Source organism: Anolis carolinensis, unplaced genomic scaffold (assembly GCF_035594765.1).
Source record: "Anolis carolinensis isolate JA03-04 unplaced genomic scaffold, rAnoCar3.1.pri scaffold_8, whole genome shotgun sequence".
Classification (NCBI taxonomy): Eukaryota; Metazoa; Chordata; class Lepidosauria; order Squamata; family Dactyloidae; genus Anolis; species Anolis carolinensis.
The window spans coordinates 30,714,206-30,739,790 of record NW_026943819.1 but is presented as its reverse complement, the minus strand read 5'-3'; the positions used below and the strand labels follow the sequence as shown (position 1 = coordinate 30,739,790).

General features: G+C 47.4%; 1 protein-coding gene across 3 annotated transcripts in view; it reads left to right on the top strand.

The window, feature by feature from the left end:
• The window catches only part of LOC100564618 (hexokinase-2), a 51,705-nt gene extending 28,119 nt beyond the window's left edge, over positions 1-23,586 (top strand). For 2 of the 3 annotated variants that reach the window (XM_062960968.1, XM_062960967.1), the window contains exons 2-18: positions 3,994-4,156; positions 5,242-5,390; positions 5,673-5,792; positions 6,819-6,914; positions 8,298-8,397; positions 8,636-8,819; positions 9,884-10,039; positions 11,189-11,422; positions 12,978-13,282; positions 14,114-14,262; positions 14,379-14,498; positions 15,428-15,523; positions 16,036-16,135; positions 16,512-16,695; positions 18,118-18,273; positions 18,978-19,211; positions 19,758-23,586. In XM_062960968.1, the coding sequence (XP_062817038.1) occupies positions 3,994-4,156; positions 5,242-5,390; positions 5,673-5,792; positions 6,819-6,914; positions 8,298-8,397; positions 8,636-8,819; positions 9,884-10,039; positions 11,189-11,422; positions 12,978-13,282; positions 14,114-14,262; positions 14,379-14,498; positions 15,428-15,523; positions 16,036-16,135; positions 16,512-16,695; positions 18,118-18,273; positions 18,978-19,211; positions 19,758-19,902 (2,691 nt within the window). In that variant the 3' untranslated portion in view covers positions 19,903-23,586. The remainder of the gene's footprint in view (positions 1-3,993; positions 4,157-5,241; positions 5,391-5,672; positions 5,793-6,818; positions 6,915-8,297; positions 8,398-8,635; positions 8,820-9,883; positions 10,040-11,188; positions 11,423-12,977; positions 13,283-14,113; positions 14,263-14,378; positions 14,499-15,427; positions 15,524-16,035; positions 16,136-16,511; positions 16,696-18,117; positions 18,274-18,977; positions 19,212-19,757) is intronic. The other variant, XM_062960969.1, reaches the window with a different exon arrangement.
• Positions 23,587-25,585: the final 1,999 nt, after the last annotated feature.

Below are 25,585 nucleotides of genomic sequence, written 5' to 3'. Positions count from 1 at the left end.
CCATGTAAGCCGCCCCGAGTCCCTTCGGGGAGATGGGGCAGGGTATAAAAATAAAATTATTATTATTATTATTATCTACCCTATGGAATGAATGCAATACTTTAATCGCAGTGAAGTGATGGGAGTTGTAGTTTGGCGAGGTACCCGTGCCCTTTGGCAGAGGAGGCTAAAGGTCCTGCTGAACTACAACTTCTGGGTCCCATCTCAGCCCAAGGTGTGCCAGTTAGGGTCTAACTGGTCTGTTCTGCCCTCGAGATGACCTTTCTGCTGAGCCATAAAAGTGGATTAACCTGCAGCCAAAGGGTGGGTGTGTTTCAGGCCCAAATTGCTACGGCTTTCCATCAGGAAGAAGGAACTGAGATCCTTTTTCCCCCAAAGCAAAGACATGGACTTGAATCAGGGCCTGTTTCCTTGTTCACGTATTGCACGGAGTGCCAGAAAGTCAATGGCAAAGCTGACTCAGTTTGTCATCCCTGGTTTGCCTTCCTGGGCTTTTCCCAAAGGAAGCTGCTGCTTCAGTGCTGGATGGCCACCTGCCGGGAGGGCTTGGGTGGTGTTGGACTGGATGGCCCTTGGGGGGCCCTTCCAACTCCCAGGATTCTATAGTATTAAGCCAGAAGAGTTAAGGTTGCATGCAACCACAATGTTGGAAGTAGGAGGACATGGACCTTCCCAGGTCCTGTTTGGAACCATTTTTGCAAATACAGTAGAGTCTCACTCATCCAACATTAATGGGCCAGCAGAACGTTGGATAAGCAAAAATGTTGGATAATAAGGAGGGATTAAGGAAAAGCCTATTAAATGTTATGATTTTACAAATTAAGCACCAAAACTTGATGTTATACAACAAATTTGATAGAAAATGTAGTTCAATATGCAGTAATGTTATGTTGTAATTACCGTATTTACAAATTTAGCACCAAAATATCACGATATATTGAAAACATTGACTACAAAAATGGCTTGGATAATCCAGAGGCTTGGATAAGCGAGACTCTACTGTATTTACAAATTTAGCAGCAAAACATTGCAATGTATTGAAAACACTGATTACAAAAGCATTGACTACTAAAAATTGGCTACAAATAAAGATAGAATTGCATAAAATGAATTTACAGTAACAATATTGTGGGAAGTTAAAGCCGTAAAAAGTTCGGTCCTTGCTGCCTAGAGAAACGGCTGTGGATCCGGGCGGGAGGCAGACTGCGTTGGATAATCCAGAACATTGGATAAGCGAATGTTGGATAAGCAAGGCTCTACTGTAACTAAATAATAATATGCATGCCTTGCAGGAACTCAAAGAGAAGGGACTGGAGCTTGAAGGGATAAATAAATCCCTCTGCGCCTGTCTTTTGTAACTGTGTTGATATCTAAAAAAGGATGTGGTCAATGAGGCCGCTTCCTGGAAACACTCCTCCCTTTCTGTCTGGTTTTGCAAGAATACGGAACCGAGCCTTGATTTCAAAGGGCAGCCTTGTCTCTGTGAGCGGACTCTTCTCCTCTCCCTCTTTGAGAAAAAGGCCACCAAGCCCAGCCTCTCTCCTTGTAAGGCCTTCCAAATCAAGACTGGAAGGAAGGCACACAGATGCTTTTGAAGGCGTCGCAGCCCTAAGAAATCACAAGGAGCCTTGTTTGCTTCCCTTCTCGGAAATCTCTCCGGTTTCTGGAGCCAATGCAATGTGAGTCAGGAAGCAGCGGAAACGTTCATGCCAAAGGAATGGAGAGAGGCCCATTGCACAACCAAGCCTCCCTCGCGTGCTTTCTTAACGCAGCCAGAGAGCCAAGGCCCACCGTTCAAGGCAGTTTGGAACCGCATTAGACAGTCAGTGTAATAATAATAATAATAATAATAATAATAATAATAATAATAATAATGATAATAACTTTATTTTTATACCCCGCCTCTGTCTCCCCAAAGGGGACTCAGGGTGGCTTACTTGGGGCCAAGCCCGAATAAAAACAATCGCAATATAAAACACAACAATAGACAAAAGACATGCACAATTATAAAAATTCAAACACTAGCCAGTAAAAACAAATGACAAGAGCTAATAAAAACATAGATTAAAATGGAGAGGTTGTAAAAGTAGACGGGGTAAGGTGCACCATATAAATATTGTAAACACGAGGTGACTGATAAAGTGTAGGCCAGGCCTGGGCCAACTTCGTCCCTCCCTCCAGGTGTTTTGGACTGCAACTCCCACAATTGTGGGAGTTGCAGTCCAAAACACCTGGAGGGAGGGATGAAGTTGGCCCAGGCCTGGTGTAAACTCAGGTAATACAACATTATATGAGTTCAATTGTATTATGTGCATCTACGCTGACCATCTAATGCTGTTTCAAGCCGCTGGGGTATACAAAAAAACTCCCAGTTAACTGGAACTCTCAAGCAACGAGCAAAAAATTGAAGGGATAATATTTTAAATAAAATAAAATAAAAATGAGCTGGTAATAAATTGTATTATTATTATTATTAGCAGATTTGTGACCTTTATTTGTCTTTACTTGATTTTAATGACTATTTTGATATTAATATCAATACTGAGTTTAGGGCGCAGGATGGAGTAGAGAATTAGGCCTGTTTTATTAGTAACTTTCAAGCAACCAGAAACAACCGTTGCCTAGCATGTACCAATCCCCATGGATGCTGGTTAATTGGAATTCTACTGTACTTAGAAGGGACCCCCAAAGGCCATCTAGTCCAACCCTGAGTAGAAAATTGACTAATTATTCCTTTATTGCATGTTTATTCATCCTTTCCACTGGTGATGCATTGCTCTCCGGCATCCATACATTCATAAATATGTTAATTCCTGCCTCGTAAGAGGATGGACTGGATGGCCTTCGTGGCCCCATTCATACAGCAATTCTTGCATCATAATGGGATGGACTAGATGGCTTTTGTGAGCCATTAATACATGAATTCCTGCATCATAATGGGGTGGACTATGTAGCTCTTATGACCCATTAATACATGCATTCCTGCATTAGATGGACTAGGTGGTCTTTGTGGCCATCCTTCATCCTTGCATCATAATGGACTGGACTATCTGTCAGTTGAGGCCCTGTTGTTACGGTTGTTCCTGCATAGTAAGGAGGTTGCCTAGATGGCCTTTGAGGCCCCATTAATGCATGAATTCCTGCATCATCATGGGGTGGACTACATAGCTCTTATGGCCACGTTTATACATTCATCATGGCATCATAATGGAATGGACTAGATGTTCATTGAGGCCCATTAATAGAGTAGTTCCCGCATCGTAAGGAGGTTGTCCAGATGGCTTTTGGGGTTCCATCAATCCATGAATTCCTGCATCATAAAGGGATGGACTAGGTGGCCTTTGGGGTTCCATTAATCCATGAATTCCTGCATTGTAAGAGGATGGACTAGGTGGCCATCGAGGGCCCATTAGTACACTCATCCTTGCATTGCAATGGAGTGTCCTTTGAGGCCCATTAACACTGTAGTTCCGGCATTATAAGGAGCTTGTTTAGATGGCCTTTGTGACCCCATTAATACATGAATTCCTGCATTGTAATAATAATAATAATTTTATTTTTGTACCCCGCCACCATCTCCCCAGAGGGACTCAGGGTGGCTTACAGATATAAAACCAGCATACAGTCTACGTTTTTACAAAAACACACAAGTAAATTTAAAAGGCATTAAAAATCACGATCATTATAAAACACATGAAAAACACAGCAATAAAAACATAAAATGATCTGGGCAAAGTGCACTGAGTGTAAGAGGATGGACTGAATGTTCTTTATGGTTCCATTCATCCATGAATTCCCGCATCATAAGGGGATGGACTAGGTGGCCTTTGTGGTTCCATTCATCCCAGAATTCCCGCATCGTAAGAGGGTAGGCTCGATAACCCTTGGGCCCCTCCTGTGTGGGGCTGCCCTCTGATGAACCTGGAAACCAGAGCGGCGGCACGCGTGCCTGCGCCCCTCCAAAAGGCTCCTTTCTGCTCCTTTCCTCTGCAGGTGGACAAGTATCTCTATCACATGCGTCTTTCGGACGAGACGCTGCAGGAGATTTCGGACCGGTTTGGGAAGGACATGGAGAAGGGCCTGGGGGCCGACACCAACCCCACCGCCTCCGTGAAGATGCTGCCCACCTTCGTGAGGTCCACCCCCGACGGGACAGGTAAGAAGAACCGAGGTCGGAAAGCTACGCTCTAGCAACCGGGCAGAAATAGAGCTGGTTGCTGATGCCGGTGCATCCACATTGTTGTGACTCAGCCTTTGTGTGACTCTGAGGAGGACTCTGGGATGCAGTTTCAGGATGATGGGATTCAGGTTCAGGATGAGTTTCAGGATGACTCTGATGGGAATTATGGGATTCTGGTGCAGAGTGTTCCTGCTGTAGGAGATGGCTTTCCCATGGGAAGAAATGATGTTGTTAATAATGATGGTTTTCAGGTGCAAGAAGCAGGAAGGGAGAGCGGTTCCCAGCCTCAGTTTGATAACACTAACGAGCCCTGTGGCCTTGAAAGCGAAAGCGAGGAGGCCGCTTCTCTTGATTGGGCTAGCCGTCTGGAATTTTGGGGGTTGCGTAAAAGTCTCAGAATAGCAAATAAGAGGGAGGGCAAAGGGCAAAGAAATGCCTTCATTTTATGCTATTAAAACAGTCTGCTGAGAGGGATATCTTCATCAAAGCAATTTCCTTGCTTGAATCAAGAACCAAGTCTGCTCTCCTGTATTATCTTGTAGCCTGGATGTATTCTCGTTCCTGGGACTTTGGCTTCGTTTTAAGGACCTTGTTTCATGCCTAATGTTTCCATGGATTTATTCTATAGCCTTGTTTTGGAACTACCTTTTGGAACTGAACTTTTACCTTTTATGTACTACCTCCCTCCAGGTGCTTTGGACCTCAACTCCCAGCGTTCCTAAGAGCCTCAGGCCCCTTTCTTTCCCCCTTTTGCATTTATTTATTATTTATTTACAGCATTTATATTCCGCCCTCCTTTCTCACCCCAAAGGGGACTCAGGGCGGATCACATTGCACACATAAAGGCAAACATTCAATGCCATGACATAGAACAGAGACAGAGACAAGACGCAGGCACCGGGCTGGCCTCGAACTCATGACCTCTTGGTCAGAGTGATTTGTTGATTTGTTGCAGCTGGCTTGCTTTCCAGCCTGCGCCACAGCCCGGTCAGCATTCATGCGCCACAGCATTCATGTGCTTGTTGTTGGAAAGGTGGCATAACACCTTCTTGTCTTTGCAGAGGAAGGGGAATTCCTGTCCCTGGATCTGGGAGGAACCAACTTCCGGGTCTTGAGGGTCAAGGTGGCCGACAACGGGAGCAAGAAGGTCGAGATGGAGAACCAGATCTATGCCATTCCGGAGGACCTCATGCGCGGAAGCGGAGCGCAGGTGAGGCCCATGTTCAAGTTGCGTCTTGTGTTTCGTCTTTTTTCTGTGCATTTTATTTATTTATTTATTATTTAAACTTATATGCCGCCACTCCCCTAGGGCTCGGGGCGGCTTACAAGAAAGGCTAAAATCTAACAATTTAAAAACATCTTTAAAATATCTTTTAAAAAAATCTTTAAAACTGCGTTTTGGAGCATGTGGCTGCCCAGGGCCCTGGGAACGTTCTTCTGCGGTGGCTTTCCCCCCGTGTTCCTCCCCACCGCTCTGTTTCCTTCCCTCCAGCTCTTTGACCACATTGCGGAGTGCCTGGCCAGCTTCATGGAGCAGCTGCAGATCAAGGAGAAGAAGCTCCCGCTGGGCTTCACCTTCTCCTTCCCTTGCTACCAGACCAAACTGGACGAGGTCAGTGGGCTCTTCCTTCACTTTGGGGTTTGGGCTTGGGCTGGAAAGGGCACACAAAGCTCTCCAAACTTTGGATAATATGTCCTTCTTCTTTTTAAAATTTTATTATTTTTTATTAAAGCAAATTAATACAAAACATAAACGCAAGCATACAAACCAACTAACAGCCTGTATTGCAAATCGGTGGCTGGTGCTCATCGCCAAGATATCTTGCCTTAGGGCCGCACTTGTTCTATGTAGGTCCACCCCAAATCCCTTCCTGCAAAGCAGTGGCCACAGATAGATCTTGCCATATGGCCTTGATTGGCACCAATTTTTGCAAGCAAATAAAAGTCCTGGAAATGCCTGGATTTGCAAGCAGGGCTGTACTGTAAATCCTCCGCTCCATCCATTTATCTCCAAGGAAGCAAGCAGGCCTGGTGTCCTTGGTGCATGTCACCCTTTGCAACCAAATCAAGTGCTGGAAATGCTTAGACATGCTACGAAGTCTCTCTTGCAAATCACCAGATGCATTCATCACCAGGACATCTTGCCTTATGGCCTTGATGCGTGCCATGGTGGGCAACCTAATAATGTCTTGGAAATGGCTGGTAGTGGAAGTATTCACGGAGCTCTCCAAGGTGCTGAATCCAACCTTCTCAATGGGCCCAGGGTGCATCTACACTATAGAATTAATGCAACGTGATACCATTTGAGGTTTTGGAGAGCTTCATGGAGTTCTCCAACCTTTGGAATGGGCCCAGAGTGCATCTACACTATAGAAGTTCCACCATTTTACCCCATTTGAGGTTTTTAGGGAGTTTTAGTAGAACTCTCCAAGGTGCTGGATCCAATCTTCTGAAGGTTGCATCTGCACAATAGAATGAATGCAGTTTGGCACCCGCGTGAACTGTCTTGGCTTGAGGCGATGGGACCTTTGAGAGCTGTAGGCTCAAGCCCTTGTGAAACTACAGCTTCTGCACCTCCATAGTCCCCTGTTTGTTGGGAGGTGAGCCTTTGCTTCAGCGCTGTCCTCCTCCTCCACAGAGCATCCTTGTGAACTGGACCAAAGGGTTCAAGTCCAGTGGCGTGGAAGGCCGGGATGTGGTCTCCCTCCTGCGGAAAGCCATCCGGAAGCGCGGGGTAAGTCGAGAGGCCTTTCGCTTCCTCTTTCTCCCCCAAAAGGGCTTGAATTTGTGAATCTGCACAACCCTTGAACCTGGAGTTTGGATGTGCAAACTGGACTCCGCTTTGGGGACATTGCACTTTGGGCCCCTCTTGGCACAGTTGCACTTTGGGCCCCACTTTCGACACCTTGCAAACTGGTCCCACTTTTGGGAGATACCACACTAGGTCCCAATTTTGGTACATTGCACATATGGGTCCCACTATTTGGCACAGTTGTACATTGGGCCCTACTTTTGGTACATTTCACATTGGGCCCCACTTTTGGCATAGTTGCACATTGGGCCCTACTTTTGAGACTTTGCACATTGGGCCCCGTTTTTGCGACATTGCAATCTGGGCTCTACTTTTGGGAAATAGCACATATGTGTCCCACTTTTGGCACAATTGCACACTGGGCCCCACTTTTGGTACTTTGCACACAGGGCTTTACTTTTACTATATTGCACATTGGCGACGACTTCTCCATTGAATTTGTGGCACTTTATCTATGTTTTTGAGTTTGCAATCTTATAATATGCACTTTGCTAATCTATCGTTGCAACCTCACTGTTTTTAATTCGATGTTTTTAGTAAGTATGTTTCATTTTTCTGGTCAATGTTTAACTATTATAACTGGTGCATATTATTGTTTATTGATGTATTGTACATTGTTATTGTTTTTGTATCTGATATTTCTGTGAGCTGCCCTGAGTCCCCTCCGGGGAGATGGTGGCGGGATGCAAATAAACATATTATTATTATTATTATTATTATTATTATTATTATTATTATTATTATTATCATCATCCCAGGCTCTTGTTGTGTGTCTTCAGGTTGCCTCTGATTTATAGCAATCCTATCATGGGGTTTTCTGGGCAAGAGCTGGTCAGAGAAGGTTTTCATTATTATTATTATTATTATTATTATTATTATTATTATTATTATTATTATCATCGCAGGCTCTTGTGTGTCTTCAGGTTGTCTCTTATTTATAGCAATCCTATCATGGGGTTTTCTGGGCAAGAGCTGGTCAGAGAAGGTTTTCATTATTATTATTATTATTATTATTATTATTATTATTATTATTATTATTATCATCGCAGGCTCTTGTGTGTCTTCAGGTTGCCTCTGATTTATAGCAATCCTATCATGGGGTTTTCTGGGCAAGAGCTGGTCAGAGAAGGCTTTCCTTACTATTATTATGTTTATCATGTTTATTATTATGTTTACTATTATGTTTATTTATACTCGGCTTTATCTCTCTGCAAGGAGACGCAAAGAGGCTTTGCCTTCCACTGAAGCTGAGAGAGTGTCACCCCCAAGCCTTCCTTGGTAAAGAGGTCTTGCTCCTTTTCACAGGACTTTGACATCGATATTGTTGCCGTGGTGAATGATACGGTTGGGACGATGATGACCTGCGGGTACGACGACCACAACTGCGAAGTGGGGCTCATTGTTGGTAAGGAGACCCTTTGAGTCCCTGTATCAGGAGGAAGACGGCGACCACAGCAATACAGAGACCTAGAATAACAGAGATGGAAGAGACCCCAAGGGCCCTCCAAGCCCAGTCTTAGGCTCTCAGTTAACCAGAACTCTCAAGCAATACTTTGGGCCAGTGCAGAGGGAGGCCGCGAATGGGAGCCGATGCTTCCTTCTCTCCCTTCCCGTTCGTTCTCTTCCTCCTTCCCTCCTTCCAGGCACCGGTTCCAACGCTTGCTACATGGAGGACATGCGCCACATCGACTTGGTGGAAGGGGACGAGGGGCGCATGTGCATCAACATGGAGTGGGGCGCCTTCGGGGACGATGGGTCGCTCAGCGACATCCGGACCGAGTTCGACCGGGAGATCGACATGGGGTCCCTGAACCCAGGAAAACAATTGTGAGTGGGGGGCCTCCACCCTTGAAGGCTCGGGGGGCTTGAGGGGACCAGGGCTGGAAGCCTAGCGTTGGAGGGGACCATGAGGGACATCCAGTCAAGCCCATCACATAGATAAAGGGATGGATGGGTAGACAGAGTCATAAAGTTGGAAGAGACCCCACGGGACATCCAGCCCGACCCTCTTCTTTCTGCCAGGTAGGAGGACACCACACAATCCCTCCCGACAGATGGCCATCCAGCCATTGATAGATATGATTGACAGAGAGAGAGCGATGATAGATAGATATGATTGAGATGGATAGATATCATAAAATCCTAGTTATTGAACAAGACTTTATTACAATCCATGACCAGCACAGAGAAATCCTTGTCATTAGGGGTCTCCAGCCCAGAGCCCTTCCTTCTGCCAGGCAGGAAGGCACCATCCAACCCCTCCCAACAGATGGCCATCCAGCCACTGATAGATAGGATTGACAGAGAGACACAGAGATGATACATATATAGATAGATGTTCATGACATTGACAGATATCATTAAATCATACTTATCAGGGATCCTCAAGAGCCATCCAGTCCAGGCAGGAAAAGCACGATCTAACCCCTCCTGACAGATGGCCATCCAGCCATTGATAGATATAATTGACAGAGAGAGAGAGATGATAGATATATAGGTCGATGTTAATGAAATTGACAGATATCATTAAATCATACTTTTCAGGGATCCCTAAGGGCCATCCAGTCTGACCACCGTCTTTCTGCCTGGCAGGAATGCACCATTCAACCCCTCCTGACAGATGGTCATCCAGTCACTGATAGATATGATTGACAGAGAGAGACATAGATGATACATATATAGGTAGATGTTAATGAGATTGACAGATATCATTAAATCATACTTTTCAGGGATCCCCAAGGGCCCTCCAGCCCAGCCCCCTTCTTTCTGCCAGGCAGGAAGGCACCATCTAACCCCTCCCAACAGATGCCCATCCCGCCTGTGCTTAAAGCCCTCCAGAGAAGGAAGGGGCTCCAGCCACGTGACCCCCACCTGGACCTCTTTCCCGGCAGGTTTGAGAAGATGATCAGTGGGATGTACATGGGGGAGCTGGTGCGGATCATCCTGGTCAAGATGGCCAAAGAGGAGCTGGTCTTCGACGGGAGGCTCACCCCGGACCTGCTGACCAGGGGCCACTTTGAGACCCGATTCGTCTCCGCCATTGAGAAGTGAGTGAGGGTCCGAAGGGGGCGGGCTCACGGATTGGTCGGCTGCACCCGAGGAGTCTGTGTCCACACGGGCAGTTTGCAACACGTAGAAGCCTTTCGGAAGGAATGTATCATTTGGGGTTATTTTGGCTTGCATGGCAGGGGAGAACTTAAGGCGCGCCTACACCTTCCAATCTTATTTGCCATTGCTTGAGAGAGTTATGTATATATTATTACCGTATATACTCGAGTATAAGCCGACCCGAATATAAGCCAAGGCACCTAATTTTACCACAAAAAAACTGGGAAAACTTTGACTCCAGTATAAGCCGAGATACCAATATAATTACATTAATTGAGGCATCAGTAGTTTAAATGTTTTTGAATATTTACATGAAGCTCAAATTTAAGAGAACTGTCCAACTCTGATTAAATCCTTATTCTCATCTTCTTCAATGTAAATGTACTTATGTATCCTTTCAATAATAATAGAGTAAAATAATACATGTAATAATAAATAGAGTAAAATAACAAATGCAATAATAATAATAAGATCAGAGTGAAATAATAAATGTATTATTAATAATAATAAAAATAGAGTAAAATAAATGTAATAGTAGCAACAATAATAGAGAAAAATAATAAATGTACCATATATTCTCGAGTATAAGCTGACCCAAATATAAGCCAACCAGGACCCTCACCTGAGTATAAGCTGAGGGGTCTTAAAAAAAGGGCTGAAAAATTATACTTGAGTATATACAGTATATTTTACTGTATTATTATTCTGCAATATATATAATGCACTACCAGTACATTCATTCATTCCACGTGAGCGTGGGGTTATTATGGCAGCATATCTTTGTTTATTTTGATGAATCCAGAGGCGAGCTTTGGCCATCAGCTCTTTTAGAGGGGAGATAGAGATAAAAACACAGAACGTTCCGAAAGGTTTTGTTCTTGCGACTTGGTCTCTGTTCACTTTACTTCATCATAATCTTTATTTATATTCCACTCTACCTCCCTGAAAGGAGAAGTGTGTCTCACCGTGGTTTCTGTCTGAGCCGTTCGGGTGGCTCTTGACGGGGTTGGGCTCGCCGTGGGTGGCCCATGTCAGATATATGACAATGCAGATCTATTGCTTGACCCCTGCCTTTGCTGACCCCGCAGGGAGCAGGAGGGCCTGAACAAGGCCCGGGAGATCCTGACCCGGCTGGGCCTGGACCCCACCCCCGAGGACTGCGTGGCCACGCAGCGCATCTGCCAGGTGGTCTCCACGCGCTCCGCCAACCTCTGCGGGGCCGCCCTCTGCGCCGTCCTGCGCCGCATCAAGGAGAACAAGGGGGTCGACCGGCTGCGGACCACCGTGGGGGTGGACGGCACTGTCTACAAGAAGCACCCCCAGTAAGTGGGGCGGAGGGGCTCTGGGAAGGGGACACGTGGGGAGGCGGGTGTCACTCTGCAGGATCTTGCTAGCAAAAACCAGGCAACTCACAAATAAGTTTGGTTGGAATTGGCTGTGCTTTCACCACTCCCAGTGCTTTTAAAGAGCATCACCCCACCCTTAGGAGCCTCCGGTGGCCTAGAGGATAAAAGCCCTGTGACTTGAAGGTTGGGTTGCTGACCTGAAGGCTGTCAGGTTTGAATCCAACCCTGGGAGAGTGCGGATGAGCTCCCTCTATCAGCTCCAGCTCAATGCGGGGACATGAGAGAAGCCTCCCACAAGGATGGTAAAAACATCAAAACATCCAGGCAATGTCCCCTGGACAACGTCCTTGCAGACGGCCAATTCTCTCACTCCAAACCACCTTTGTTCCTGAAAGTTCCACAACTTAGTCTCAAACTGTCAATGACAATGAAAGTTGCACCACTTAGTCTCCACCGCCATCTGCTGGCCCAAACTGCCAATGTCAGGGAGAGAGTTTATGAGATTCTCTGGATTTCAGAGGACCCTGACATGATTTCTCCCTAAAAAAAACACACACACACACACAAACACCAGCGGCATTGACCTCAACAAGGTTTTGTGGGGTAATTTACGTGAAAACGCTTAATCAACTTTGGTGCCCGTACATCCGCTGCTCTCACCCATTCAGAGTCATTGAAATGCCACCACTTCACTAAATATTGTAGACCTCCATGACGCCTTCTGGAGTCTAGAATGTCTGCCACCTCGAAATGACACTCCCCATCTATCATGATAGGATTTGGGACCTTGACCGGTGTGCGCCACCTAGACTGGCCACACACAGGTTTTAATGAGCTACAGTGGAAGACGGGATGTATTTTTTTTTTTTTTAGATTATGGGATAAGGACAATTTAAAAGTAACAGGGCTGATTTTCTTTATCACTTTAAAGGGTCCCAAGAATTTTGGAGCCAATTTCTTAGATGGTTGTGTAGTCTTGAGGAACTTGGTTGACAAATAGACTTTTTCTCCAATTTTGAAATCCCACTTTGTGGCCCTCTTCCTATCCACAAACTTTTTGTAATCCTCTCTGGACTTTTCCAATGCACTTTTGATGACTGGCCAACTGTCAGCGATCTTTTTACTCTATTTGGAGGGGGTCTCTCCTTCCCCTTGCTCCACCTGTATTAATGTCACTCTGCAGGATCTTGCTAGCAAAAACCAGGTAAATGTAATAATACCAATAATAATAGAGTAAAATAATAAATGTACTATATATCCTCAAATATAAGCTGACCCAAATATAAGCCAACCAGGATTCTTACCTGAGTATAAGCCGAGCGGGGTTTTTTCAGTCTTAAAAAAAGGACTGAAAAACTAGGCTTATACTCGAGTATATACAGGAGGAGGGTGGTAGCAGGGTGCTATTTCCAACCGTTTGCCCAGGGTCAGCCTTTGGGGTCCCCTCTCAAAGGTCTGTGGGTCGTCCTTGGGGTGGGCCCCCCTACCCTCCCCTGCCCCTCCCCAACCTGACGCCTCCTGCCCGTTCCAGCTTCGCCCGGCGGCTGCAGAAGGTGGTGCGGCGGCTGCTCCCGGACTGCGAGGTGCGCTTCATCCGCTCGGAGGACGGGAGCGGGAAGGGGGCGGCCATGGTGACGGCGGTGGCCTACCGGCTGGCGGCACAGCAGAAGGTCCGGCAGGAGATCCTGGACCCGCTGCGCCTGAGCCACGAGCAGCTGATGGAGGTCAAGCGGCGCATGCGGCAGGAGATGGAGCGCGGCCTGGCCCTGGACAGCCACCCCGAGGCCACCGTCAAGATGCTGCCCTCCTTCGTCTGCTCCACCCCGGACGGCACCGGTGAGTGGCACCTCCGGCCGTCTGGCCAGGGCTGGGTCGCCCCGAGACCCCTGGGACCACGGTTTCACCTGTCTGCTGCCTCTCTAGGACAGGGGTCCCCGACCTTTTTTTGCCCAGGGACCACTCCCCAACATTAGTGCCAAAAGGGTCACGAATTGCTTTTTGGTCAACTTTAGATTGGTTCTTTGAGATGCTGATTCAGAACATGGCATTGGAGAGACCACATCAGCTCTCGTTTCTGATACAGGCTCCCGCCCCTTGCTTCTTTTAAAAAGCCATTGAAAACTTGGTTCTTTCATTGCGCTTTTGAGTAATTACTCCCCATGACCAAAATTAAGTTACATATTTTTCTGCATCGTTCTCGGTTCTAATAATAAATTGGACGTCTATCCCTACCCAACGGTCAAGAAATAGTTGCACCTTGTCCTCTGCCCCGAAGCACTTTATACCTTTAATAATATGTAATAATAATAATAAAACTTTATTTATATACCGCCCTATCTCCCGGATGGGACTCAGGGTGGTTTCCAGTCATAAAAACAACACATACATACATAGCAACATAATAACATAATTATTAATATTATATGCATATACAATATATTATAATATTAAATTATTGTATTATAATAAAACCTAGACCAACCCTATTCTGCCAGGCAGGGACAGCACCACCCTATGAGTCGACCTAACAGACATCAGGAGGCTCATGGGATCTCAAGGGCCGTCTCGTCCGACCCCCTTCCGCCATTATGCAGGAAGGCACCACCGAAGCCCTCCCGACAGATGGCCTTCCTGTTGTAACGGCAGCGCCTGTGTCTTGGGTTTCAGAAAAGGGAGACTTCCTGGCCCTGGACCTCGGGGGCACCAACTTCCGGGTGCTGCTGGTGAGGATCCGGACCGGGATCCGTCGGAGCGTGGAGATGCACAACAAGATCTATGCCATTCCGCAGGAGATCATGCAAGGGACCGGGGAGGAGGTGAGCGGTCGGAGCAGAGGGCGGGGCGGACGGACCCCACAGGGCGACCACTATTTATTTATTTATTTATTTATTTGGAATATTTCTCACACACCCCCCCCCCCCGCCCCTTGCAGCTCTTTGACCACATTGTGCAATGCATCGCGGACTTCCTGGAGTACATGGGCATGAAGGGCGTCTCCCTCCCGCTGGGCTTCACCTTCTCCTTCCCCTGCGACCAGACCAGTCTCGACAAGGTGGGTGGAGTGGCCCTGCCCCCCCCTGCGCGCCCCCCCCCCCCATGTCACTAGGAAGGAAAGAAAGGCAGTGAAGCGGATGGGCTGGTGCCATGTGGGTGAAGGGAAGGGAAGGAAGGGAATGGGAATGGGAGGAGGGAAGGAAAGAAAGAGAACAAAGGGAAGAGAAAGGAAGGGAAGGAAAAAGGGAGGGAGGGAAGGAAGGAAGGAAAAGAAGGGAAGAGAAAGGAAGGAGAGAAAAAATGGATGGATGGATGGAAGGAGGAAGGGAGGAAGGAAGGAATAGGAAAGGGGAAGGAGTATGAGGAGAGGGAAGAAGAGAAAGAAGGGGAGAGAAAGGAAGGAGAGAAAAAATGGATGGATGGATGGAAGGAGGAAGGAAGGAAGGAAGGAAGGAAGGAAGGAAAGAAAGTAATAGGAAAGGGGAAAGGGTATGAGGAGAGGGAAGAAGAGAAAGAAGGGGAGAGAAAGGAAGGGAAAAAAGAAGAGTTTATGTGAGGGAGGGAAGAAGAGAAAGAAGGGGAGAGAAAGGAAGGGAAAAAAGAAGAGTTTATGTGAGGGAGGGAAGAAGAAAAAAGACAGGGATGAAGGAAGGAAGGAAGGAAGGAATAGGAAAGGGGGAAAGGGCCTGAGGGGAAGGAAAGGAAGCGAAAGAAGGAATGAGGAAGAGAAGAAAGAAGGGATGAAGAAAGGGAAGGAGGGAAAAAAAAGAAGGGAAGGGATGAGGAAAGGAAGGAATAGGAAAGAGGGAAAGAACATGAGGGTAGGGAAGGAAAGCAAGAGAAAGGAAAGGAAAGGGGAAAGGACGAAAGACAGAACCCTCCCTCCCTCCCTCCCTCCCTCCCTCCCTCCGTGCGCCTTGATGTGCGCTTGCACCGCGCCCCCGCGTCCCCTTCCCCGCCTGACCCCCCTCTCTTGGGCTTCCGAAGGGGATCCTGGTGGAATGGACCAAAGGCTTCAGCGCAACGGGATGCGAAGGGAACGACGTGGCCGAGATGCTCAGGGAAGCCATGCGCAGGAGAGAGGTATTTATTCACAGTATTTATATTCCGCCCTTCTTTCTCACACCGAAGGGCAGATCACATTACACATATAAGGCAAACATTCAATGCCTTTAACATAGAACAAAGACAAGACAAACATAGGCTCCGAGCGGGCCTCGAACTCAAGACCTCTTGGTCAGAGTAATTTGTTGCAGCTGGCTGCAGCTGGCTGGCTACTCACCAGCCTGCGCCACAGCCCAGACCCTTTGTGCTGCCTGTGGCATGCGCAACGAATGAAGGAAGGAAGGAGTGGATGGCATTGTACGGCTGGGGTCTGGCGAGTGGCTGCTACCGCTTGGCAAAGCTGAAGGCACCGTCCTAAGAAATATGCAACCTGTCAAAGGCCTTCACGGCCGGAATCACTGGGTTGCTGTGCCTGGCCATGTTCCAGGAGGACACTTGCCTGAGGTTTTCCTGATGGTTTCCTTGCTGTCCTTAAGCCTCTGAGTCTCTTGCTTTTTTTCTCCTTCCTTCCTTCCTTCCTTCGTTTGCAGGAGTTTGACCTCGACGTGGTGGCGGTGGTCAACGACACGGTGGGCACCATGATGGCCTGCGCCTACGAAGACCCTCTGTGCGAAGTGGGGCTGATTGTCGGTAAGGCCCAGCATCCCTTTTTTCAAGTCTGAAGGTTGGAAAAATTGAAAAGGTGTGTGTGTGTGGGAAGGGGGGGGGGAAGAAACAAATACAGTAAGGCCCCCACATCCACTGGGTGGTAATTAACCAAATGCCGTTGAGTTCCTCGACGCCTGGTCCCATCATGGCATAGAGTTGGGCTGAAGGACCCAGAGTTAAGGATATTAAGATATTAATTGTTTGGGTCTCATAAATGCTGTTGGCCTCCTTGTCTAAAGAACTATCCCTGCAGAAGGGCCGTTGTGCAAAGGTGGCCAAGCGGAGCCCGGGCGAGCCCGGCTGTGGGCTTTGGGACCGGCTTTGGCCCCCTCCCCATCCCCTCTCGCTCTGCTTCCAGGCACCGGTTCCAACGCTTGCTACATGGAGGAGATGAAGAACGTGGAGCTGGTGGAGGGCGACGAGGGGCGCATGTGCATCAACATGGAGTGGGGCGCCTTCGGGGACAACGGCTGCCTGGACGACTTCCGGACGGAGTTCGACGTGGCCGTTGACGACAACTCTTTGTACCCGGGGAAGCAGAGGTGAGCCCAGGGGCCCCAGTGGATGTCCAGTGGCGCAAGACTGGCTAAGCGGTATAATTTCTCCAGCGGTGTAGGGCGTAGGCACCCTGTGATACGACATTTAGACAGACACAGAGGCCATTTAACATTTTCCAGCTTCCGGCCACAGGGGGAGCTGCCGCTTCACTCTCCACTTGTGACACCGAGTCCTTGATGGTAGTACTTCCTCATTCCTTTCCGCACACTGCTGGAAGTTTTTACGGTGTCATAAATTAGTTAAATTAGCCTCCCTGCCTAAAGCGGTACCTAAATTTCCTACTCAAAAGATGCAACTGTCTTTCGAGCTGCATAGGTCAACAACGAGCTAGGTTATTAAATGGTCATGATCTCAATCCGACACGGGCTGGCTTCGAACTCAGTAGTGATTTATTGCAGCTGGCGACTAACCAGCTACACCACAGCCTGCCGCAACATATATATAGCAAGCACTCCATCTATAAATATACACAAACATTAAAATCAGTTATATCTACTTTAAAATCAGCTGTTTAAACCAACTTAATCCCTGTGGTGTATAGAGGGAGATGCTTTCAGACAGGTAAACTGGGCCGGGGCTGTTCAGGGCATTGTTGGCCAAAGCCAGCACGTTGGATTGTGCCTGGTAGCAGAAGGCAGCCAATGGAACTGATGCAACATGGGAGTTGTGTGCTCCCAGTCGCTGCCCCAGTTATTAACCTGGCTGCCTCTTGTGAGACCATTTGTAGCTTCCGAACAGCCTTCAAAGGCAACCCCATATAGAGCGTATTGTAGTAGTCTATCCTAGATGTAATGAGATCGTGGACCACTGTGGCCAAGTCTTTTAATTTGTCTAAATAAAAACTATTTTTTAACCAAAAGGAAGTCCAACCATGTCCAAGTAAGTAACTTAGTAAGTAACTTTATTTTTCTATCCCGCCTCCATCTCCCGGCTGGGACTCAGGGCAGCTAACACGGGACAAAAGCCCAAAAATACAAACAGGTAGAACGGTTAAAACATGTTACAATAAAAATACAGTAAAATCAACAATAATGCAAACAGTTACCTTAAACAAAGCAATGCAAAAGACCATCAAAACTCAGTTAACAACTAAAATCAGATTAAAATCAAATAGAATAATGAATCAACCAGGTTGGTGGAAGGGATAGCATAGAGCGGCCACTTGAACTAAAGTGCAAAATATAGTTCTAAAGTGCTTGGGGCCAAGGATAAAGTGCAAATGTTTCTAGACTGATGGAGTGGGAGACGGACTCCATCCAAGATGTTTCCAAGATGTTATTCGGTTGCCAAATCATCCTGTTCTCTCTCTCTCTTTCTTTCTTTCTTTCTTTCTTTCTTTCTTTCTTTCTTTCTTTCTTTCTTTCTTTCTTCCTTCCTTCCTTCCTTCCTTCCATCCTTGTTCCCAGGTATGAGAAAATGATCAGCGGCAAGTACTTGGGCGAGATCGTCCGCAACATCCTGATCAATTTCACCAAGCGCGGGCTGCTCTTCCGCGGGCGGATCTCCGAGCGCCTGAAGACCCAGGACATCTTCGAGACCAAGTTCCTGTCTCAGATCGAGAGGTGAGGAAGGGAGGGAGGGAGGGAGGGAGGGAGGGAGGGAGGGAGGGAGGGAGGAAGGAAGGAAGGAGGGAGGGAGGGAAGGAGGGAAGGAAGGAAGGAAGGAGGGAGGGAGGGAGGGAGGGAGGGAGGGAGGGAGGGGGGAGGGAGGGAGGAAGGAAGGAAGGAAGGAAGGAAGGAAGGAAGGAAGGAGGGAGGGAGGGAAGGAGGGAAGGAAGGAAGGAAGGAGGGAGGGAGGGAGGGGGGAGGGAGGGAGGAAGGAAGGAAGGAAGGAAGGAAGGAAGGAAGGAAGGAAGGAAGGAAGGAAGGAAGGAAGGAAGGAAGGAAGGAAGGAAGGAAGGAAGGAAGGAAGGTAGGTAACACATCCGGGCATCCTTTGGAGAATGTCTCTGTAGACAGCCAATTCTCTCACACCAGAAGCAACTTTCAATGAATTGTAAGCAGGCTGAGTATCTGGTGGGAACGGTTACTCAAAAGGTAAACAGTGAGCTGGGCTTGACGGACAAGTGCTCACCCCGACCGGGCTTCAAACTGGTCGCCTTTCGGTTTGTAGATCTTATTACTGCTGGAGATTTACCAGCTGTGCTGCAGTCCCGCCTGTGCTCCAAATATCCGTATCAAGTCTTCCAAAAAGGAACTATTATCTCCAAACACAACTCCTCTTCTTTCCTCCACCTGCCCGTCCACCTTTCCCCTCCCTCCTGCAGTGACCGGCTGGCCTTGCTGCAGGTGCGCTCCATCCTGCAGCACCTGGGCCTGGAGAGCACCTGCGACGACAGCATCATCGTGAAGGAGGTGTGCGCCGTGGTGGCCCGGAGGGCGGCCCAGCTGTGCGGAGCGGGGATGGCGGCCGTGGTGGAGAAGATCCGGGAGAACCGCGGCCTGGACTTCTTCAGGGTCACCGTCGGGGTGGACGGCACCCTCTACAAGCTGCACCCGCAGTAAGTCATGCCCCAGAATCAGGCGGATAGAACGGGAAGGGCCCCCAGGGCCACCCAGTCCAGCCCCCTTCTGCAATGAAAATAAAATAAAATAAAAATAAAATTATTATTATTATTATTATTATTATTATTATTATTATTATTATTATTATTATATTGCTATTGTTTTTATTCGGGCTTGGCCCCATGTAAGCCGTCCTGAGTCCCCTTTGGGGAGATAGAGGCAGGGTATAAAAATAAAGTTGTTATTATTATTATTGTTATTATTATTATTATATTGCTATTGTTTTTATTTGGGCTTGGACCCATGTAAGCCGCCCTGAGTCCCTTTTGGGGAGATAGAGGCAGGGTATAAAAATAAAGTTGTTGTTGTTGTTATTATGATTATTATGATTATTATGATTATTATGATTATTATTATTCCTGCCGCTTGAAGGCATGGTGCCATTGGGACTGGGCTGCCTTTCCCTGTCCTTGGGGTCAGGGACGCCTTGGGGTCCGTGGTTTGCTGAAGCCGTGTCCTTCCTTCTTTCCTCCCTTCCGCAGCTTCTCGGCCGTCATGCACGAAACGGTGCGCAAGCTGGCTCCGAAGTGCGAGGTGAGCTTCCTCCAGTCCGAAGACGGCAGCGGCAAAGGGGCGGCCCTCATCACGGCCGTGGCCTGCCGCATCCGCGAGGCCGGCCAGCACTAGCCCCTCCCTCCCCCCTCCCCCCTCCCCCCTCCCCGGGGGTCTCTCTCCTTTCCCTCCGCTTTGCAGGACCCCCGGACCCCCTTCCACTCCTCCGCATGCCGCGCAAAGGGCGCACCTCCCGCTGCAGGATGTCCCCATGCGATGTCTCCTCTTTGGAGAATGGAGTCGGGAAGATCAGGGTGGCGTTTTCCACAAAAGCCACGGAAATCTCTGTTTGGCAAAGGCATGCGTCCACATGACACAGTTAGATCGCTTTGAGGCCCCATCAGTTGTTCGCAATTTGGGAGGGGCAGCTTTCACCCGCTCTTCTCGAAACGGCATATTCCGGGCTCCTTGGCCGTCCAAGCGACAGGCACCAAAGTGCAATGAATGTGTTGTGTAGGAAGGGCAAGCCAGTCATGGGCCAACTTCGGCCCTCCCTCCTGGGGTTTTGGACTCCAACTCCCACCATTCCTAACAGCCCCGGGCCCTTTCCTTTCTCCCGTCAGCTGCTTAAGCACTATAGGCTTTTAGATCAAGCCTTCAAGGAGCTCTCCAAGGTGCTGAACCTGGTTTGCTGGTAGATTTCAGCACCTTGGAGAGCTCCTCCAGTAGTTTTCTTTAAGCCCAAGATGGATCCATTGCTCTACTGATGTGGAAGCCACTGCTTGCAGTTAAGTGTAAGTGCTTAAGCGGCTGAGTGGGGAAAGGAAGGGGCCTGAGGCTGTTGGGAATGGTGGGAGTTAATGTCCAAAACACCTGGAGGGAAGGCCGATGTTGGCCCATGCCTGGTCAAACTACAACTCCCACAACTCTAGGGCAATTCAAACAGCATGAATGCAACAGTGTAGGTGATGTTGCCTTGGAGAATGCCAAGCCCCTCTTCTCAAACTGCAAATCCCCAAACTCTGCAGAATGGCAGTCGTAGCGCTATAGACGCCTAGTGCCAAGAGCAGGATGTCTGCATGGAGTAACTCTCTGTGCTTCCTGCAAGGAAGGGTGGGACGCATAGTTTCCCTTTGGGGAGTAACGCCGGGACTTTGGAAACTGCAATTCCCACGTATTGGGGCTTCTGGGGAGTGCGGGCCAAGACGCATGCATTCCGAGTATCCCCAACACCATCCACGTTGCAGTTTGAGACCCCTTGAGCTGGAATCCTGGGGTTTGTAGCTTGTTGTGGCCTCAAGGTCTCAGGGAGAGAATGCTACAAATCCCATAGCAAATGTACATCAACGCTGTGGTGTGGATGCATCCATTGTGGGATTGACTGAATGACAATCGGATGAATGGACGTGTGCCTGGAAAGGGAATGGGGGAACTGGACCATTTCCCACCCCTCCTTCCCTTTTAATATATCTTGCATTTGTGTGGATTGTGTGTAGACGCCTGTCGTGATGCAGCCGGCATGCTCTTGATGATGCCCCTGCTTCCTGCTGCTACTGTAAATAGACCCGAACAAACGTCACCCCAAAAATGTCATCCCCACCATGTGACTTCCCATACGAAACAGCCCCGCAAAAAAGCACTGTCTGGATTGCGGGCCCTTCCGCTGTTGCACCGGCATGCGCCTCTTAGAACACCTCGGTTGCAAAATGCGTATTTAAGAACAAAAATATGTATGTCTCTGTTTCTGTATATAGTTCCAGAAAGACAGACAGGCAAAGGGATTCTGTTGTGTATGATATTGTATTTGTTTGGGAGCGAACGGACATTTCTTTGAGAAACCAAAATAAGGAAGGAAGGAAAACAAATGAAGGATGGGAAAAGGGCGCAAGAGGCTCCAAAGAGAAATAGAGATGCCCGTTTTGGGATCCGTCAGAGGAATCGGAAAACGGAATTGAAGAGAGGCCCCACTTGGCCTGCAATAATAATAATAATAATAATAATAATTTTATTCTTATATCCCGCCCCATCTCCCTGAAGGGACTCGGGGCGGCTCACATGGGGCCATGCCCAGACACAACAACACAAGTCAAATAAAACATTAACAACCGAGCAATAAAACTTCAACATGATTAAGAATGCAATGCCACCATGTATGTATGCATGCATGCATGTATATGTACATACATATGTATGTATGTATACACACACAGATATACACACATACATATATATATACACATACATATATATACATACACACACATGTATGTATGTATATATGTGTGTGTGTGTGTATATATGTGTTTGTGTATATGTATATACACACACACACACACACACACACACCTCTATATAGATGTGTGGGAGCCATTGGAAGAATTGGAAAACTGAATTGAAGAGAGGCCCCACTTGGCCCTCAGTGCCACCATGTATGTGTGTGCATGTGTATCTGTCTATACATACATACATACATATATACATACACACCTATATATATGTGTGTGTGTGTGTTGGGAAGAATTTGGCATTCTTTTTATGGGCAGCAAATGGAACTGGAAAGCGACCTCTGCCTCGGTTGCACAGCTTCCAAAAGTTGATGCGTGACTGTTAAAACCATTTCCGTCATTGCATTCATTGCTTCCCCGGTGGCGCAAATGGGTTAAACCCTTGTGCCGGCTGAACTGCTGACCTGAAGGTTGGTTTGCTGACCTGAAGGTTGCCGGTTCGAATCCGCAAGATGGGGCGAGCTCCCCTCTGTCAGCTCTAGCTTGCAGGGAGATAAGAGAAGCCTCCCAGCGAACACATCCAGGCAATGTCTCCTGGGCAACGTCTCTGTAGACGGCCAAATCCCTCACACCAGAAGGGACTTGCAGTAATACATTTCAAGTCTTCCTAAAAGAAATATCTTCGAACACAACGGGCAACTCACCTCTTTGGGTTTCTATTCCTTTTATTTGGTCTTCCACATAAATGGATTTTTTTTCCAAAGGGAAACAAATGGGTAAAGTGAGGACTGGTTTGTGTTTCCTAAACTGCCAACCAAATAGTTTGTATTAAAAAGAAAGACGCAATAATATTTTTAAGGTATCTATCTATTTAGTGCAAAAGGCATTGACTGCCGGCGATGTACAAAATACCTTTTTGAGTCGGAGATGCATTTGGAGCGAGATATTTTTGTTCTCTATTTTTTTATTCTCTAGATCTATATTTATAATAGCTTGCAATGACCGCAGAACCAAAAAAATTTGTTATATTTCGCAGTGAGATTTAAATGGAAACAATTATATATATATATATATATATATATATATATATATATATATATACACACACACACACACACACACCTCCTTTTCTAATTTTATTTAATGCATCAAAAGCTTGCAATGAAGGCAAAAATACTGAAAATTGCACATTGCAATGGGAAGCTGATCAAAACGTCAGCGGAAACAAATAGATTGATAGGTAGGTAGATAGATAGATGGATGGATGATCTATGCTTTTGCTAAAAGGGGGTAAAAGAAGCTATTTGCACCTAACCATTTCCTGTACTGGTTTTTACTGGGGATGATGCTTGCTCGTCTGCTGGAAAGGCCTTTTGATTTGCTGCGTGATGGGAAGAACGAGGAAATGTGTTTAACAAAACTTGAATCTGATCAGTTGCCGGGATCGTACCTCATTTGGAAATGCGTTTGTAATTTTGCTCGTTGTGAACTATATTTAGTGAATCCGCAGATCTTTTATTTTTGTCACGAGGGTTTATTTGAAAAAGGGAGAAGAAAAGAGTAGCAATAATAAATAAATATATTTTTGGTGTGACGGCTTTGCAGGTTGCGATTTATTGCCAGAAATTCCCGAATGCAAACAATTCCCATTTCCGAACCTGTGAATTGTGGCGGAAAGTCTGCTTAATGTGTTGTCGATGGCTGGAAACACTGGGTTGCTGCGTGCCGGCTGAACTGCTGAGCTAAAGGTTGGGTTGCCGACCTGAAGGTTGCCGGTTCCAAGCTGTGAGATGGGGTGAGCTCCCGCCTGTCAGCTCTAGCTTGTGACATGAGAGAAGCCTCCCAGTTAATACATCCAGGCGATATCCCCTGGGTAACGTCTCTGTAGACGGCCAATTCTCTCAAAACAGAAGCCACTGGACATTATTCCACAGGTATAATATATCCATTCCACTGGCCTCACTTTCAACATTAGCCACAAATGCAGGCGATATGTCATAGAGAATGCTACCGGAACATGGCCAGACAGCCCCAAAAAACTCACCGCAACCCATAGAGGCCTAGAGTTGGAAGGGTCTCCCAGAGGCCATCCAGTCCAACCTCTTTCCTTCTGCCATAGAATCCTAGAATGGAAAGAGACCCCAACGGACATCAGATCCATCCTCTGATGTGATTTGAGCGTTGGGTTATGGCTCCAGAGACCTGGGTCCGAATCCTTACTCAGCCATAGAAACCCATTGAGTGTCCGCTCTCTCGGTCATGCCACAAACGACTGGTGCAGGCTGCATGGCACCAAAAGGTGAGCAGCAACAGTAGTGCACTGATGCGAAGTTATTACCTTGGTTGGATGTGCTCACCTGGAAGCCTCCAAAAATGCATTTATCCGAGGACGGCCTTCTGCCAAAGGGAAAGGCGCCAGGTGGCAGCACTGCCTCTTCCATTGGACCTCGCAGTTCCTCTTTCCTGGCCTCTTTCTTTGGGGGAAACACATAATAAAAAACAAAGGCAGACCCATAGCTGCCCCCCCCCCCCCCCCCCCCGTCCATTGTTGCACTGGAACAATTGCATAAATTGGGTTAGATATTGCTCAGGAAGCATTGCGCAGATAGAGCTTAGTATTTTTATATTATTACTACTACTTCTGCATTGGAACCATGGCATCCTTTAAAGCCAATCATTATTGTGGTTGTTGTTGCTCTGGAACCCTTGCATAAAGAGAGCTAGATACTGGTGTTGCCCTGGAGTCATCGAGTAAATGGAACCTATTATTATTATTATTATTATTATTATTATTATTATTATTATTATTGACACAATGACATAGTATGACACAGCAAACAAGATAGATATGCTGGCTTTATTATTATTACTACTACTACTACTACTACTACTACACTGGAACCAGGTTGAGAGGCACCATCCGATCCCTCCCCACGGATGGCCATCCAGCCATAGATACAGATATAAAAGCATAGAGTTGTAAAGGCACCCCAGAGGCCATCTAGTCCAATCCCCTTCTGCCAAACTAAAAGGCACCATTTGATCCCTCCCAACAGATGGCCATCCAGACATAGATAGGTGGCCATAGATATGAGATATATGGTTGAGATTCAGATATAGAAGCATAGAGTTGGAAGGGGCCCCCAGAGGCCATCCGGTCCACCCTCATTCTGCCAGGCAGGAAGACACCATCTAAACCCTCCCGACAGAGGGCCACCCAGCCTCTGCTTAAAACACCTGCGGAGAAGGACACTCTACACCTATGGATAGATGCATCTTCCCCTATCCCGTTCCTTCACCATCTATATATAGAGTGTATCTACACCACAGAATTAATGCAGTTTGACAACACTTAAACTCCCGTGGCTCGTTGCAATGGAATGCCGGCCCTCTTTGGCAAACTGCAGTTCCCAGGACGGGATCGCATTGCAGTTCAAGGGGAGCCAACCTGCATTAATTCTCCACGGCAGAGGCTCCCCAAGGAAGCCTGCAGGGTGGAGGGGGGGTGCCCTTTAATATTGCCGCTCACGGCCTCAGAAACGACGAAGCTCCCGAGCCATTTCACATTGTGGGGAGAGAGTAAAATATTAATG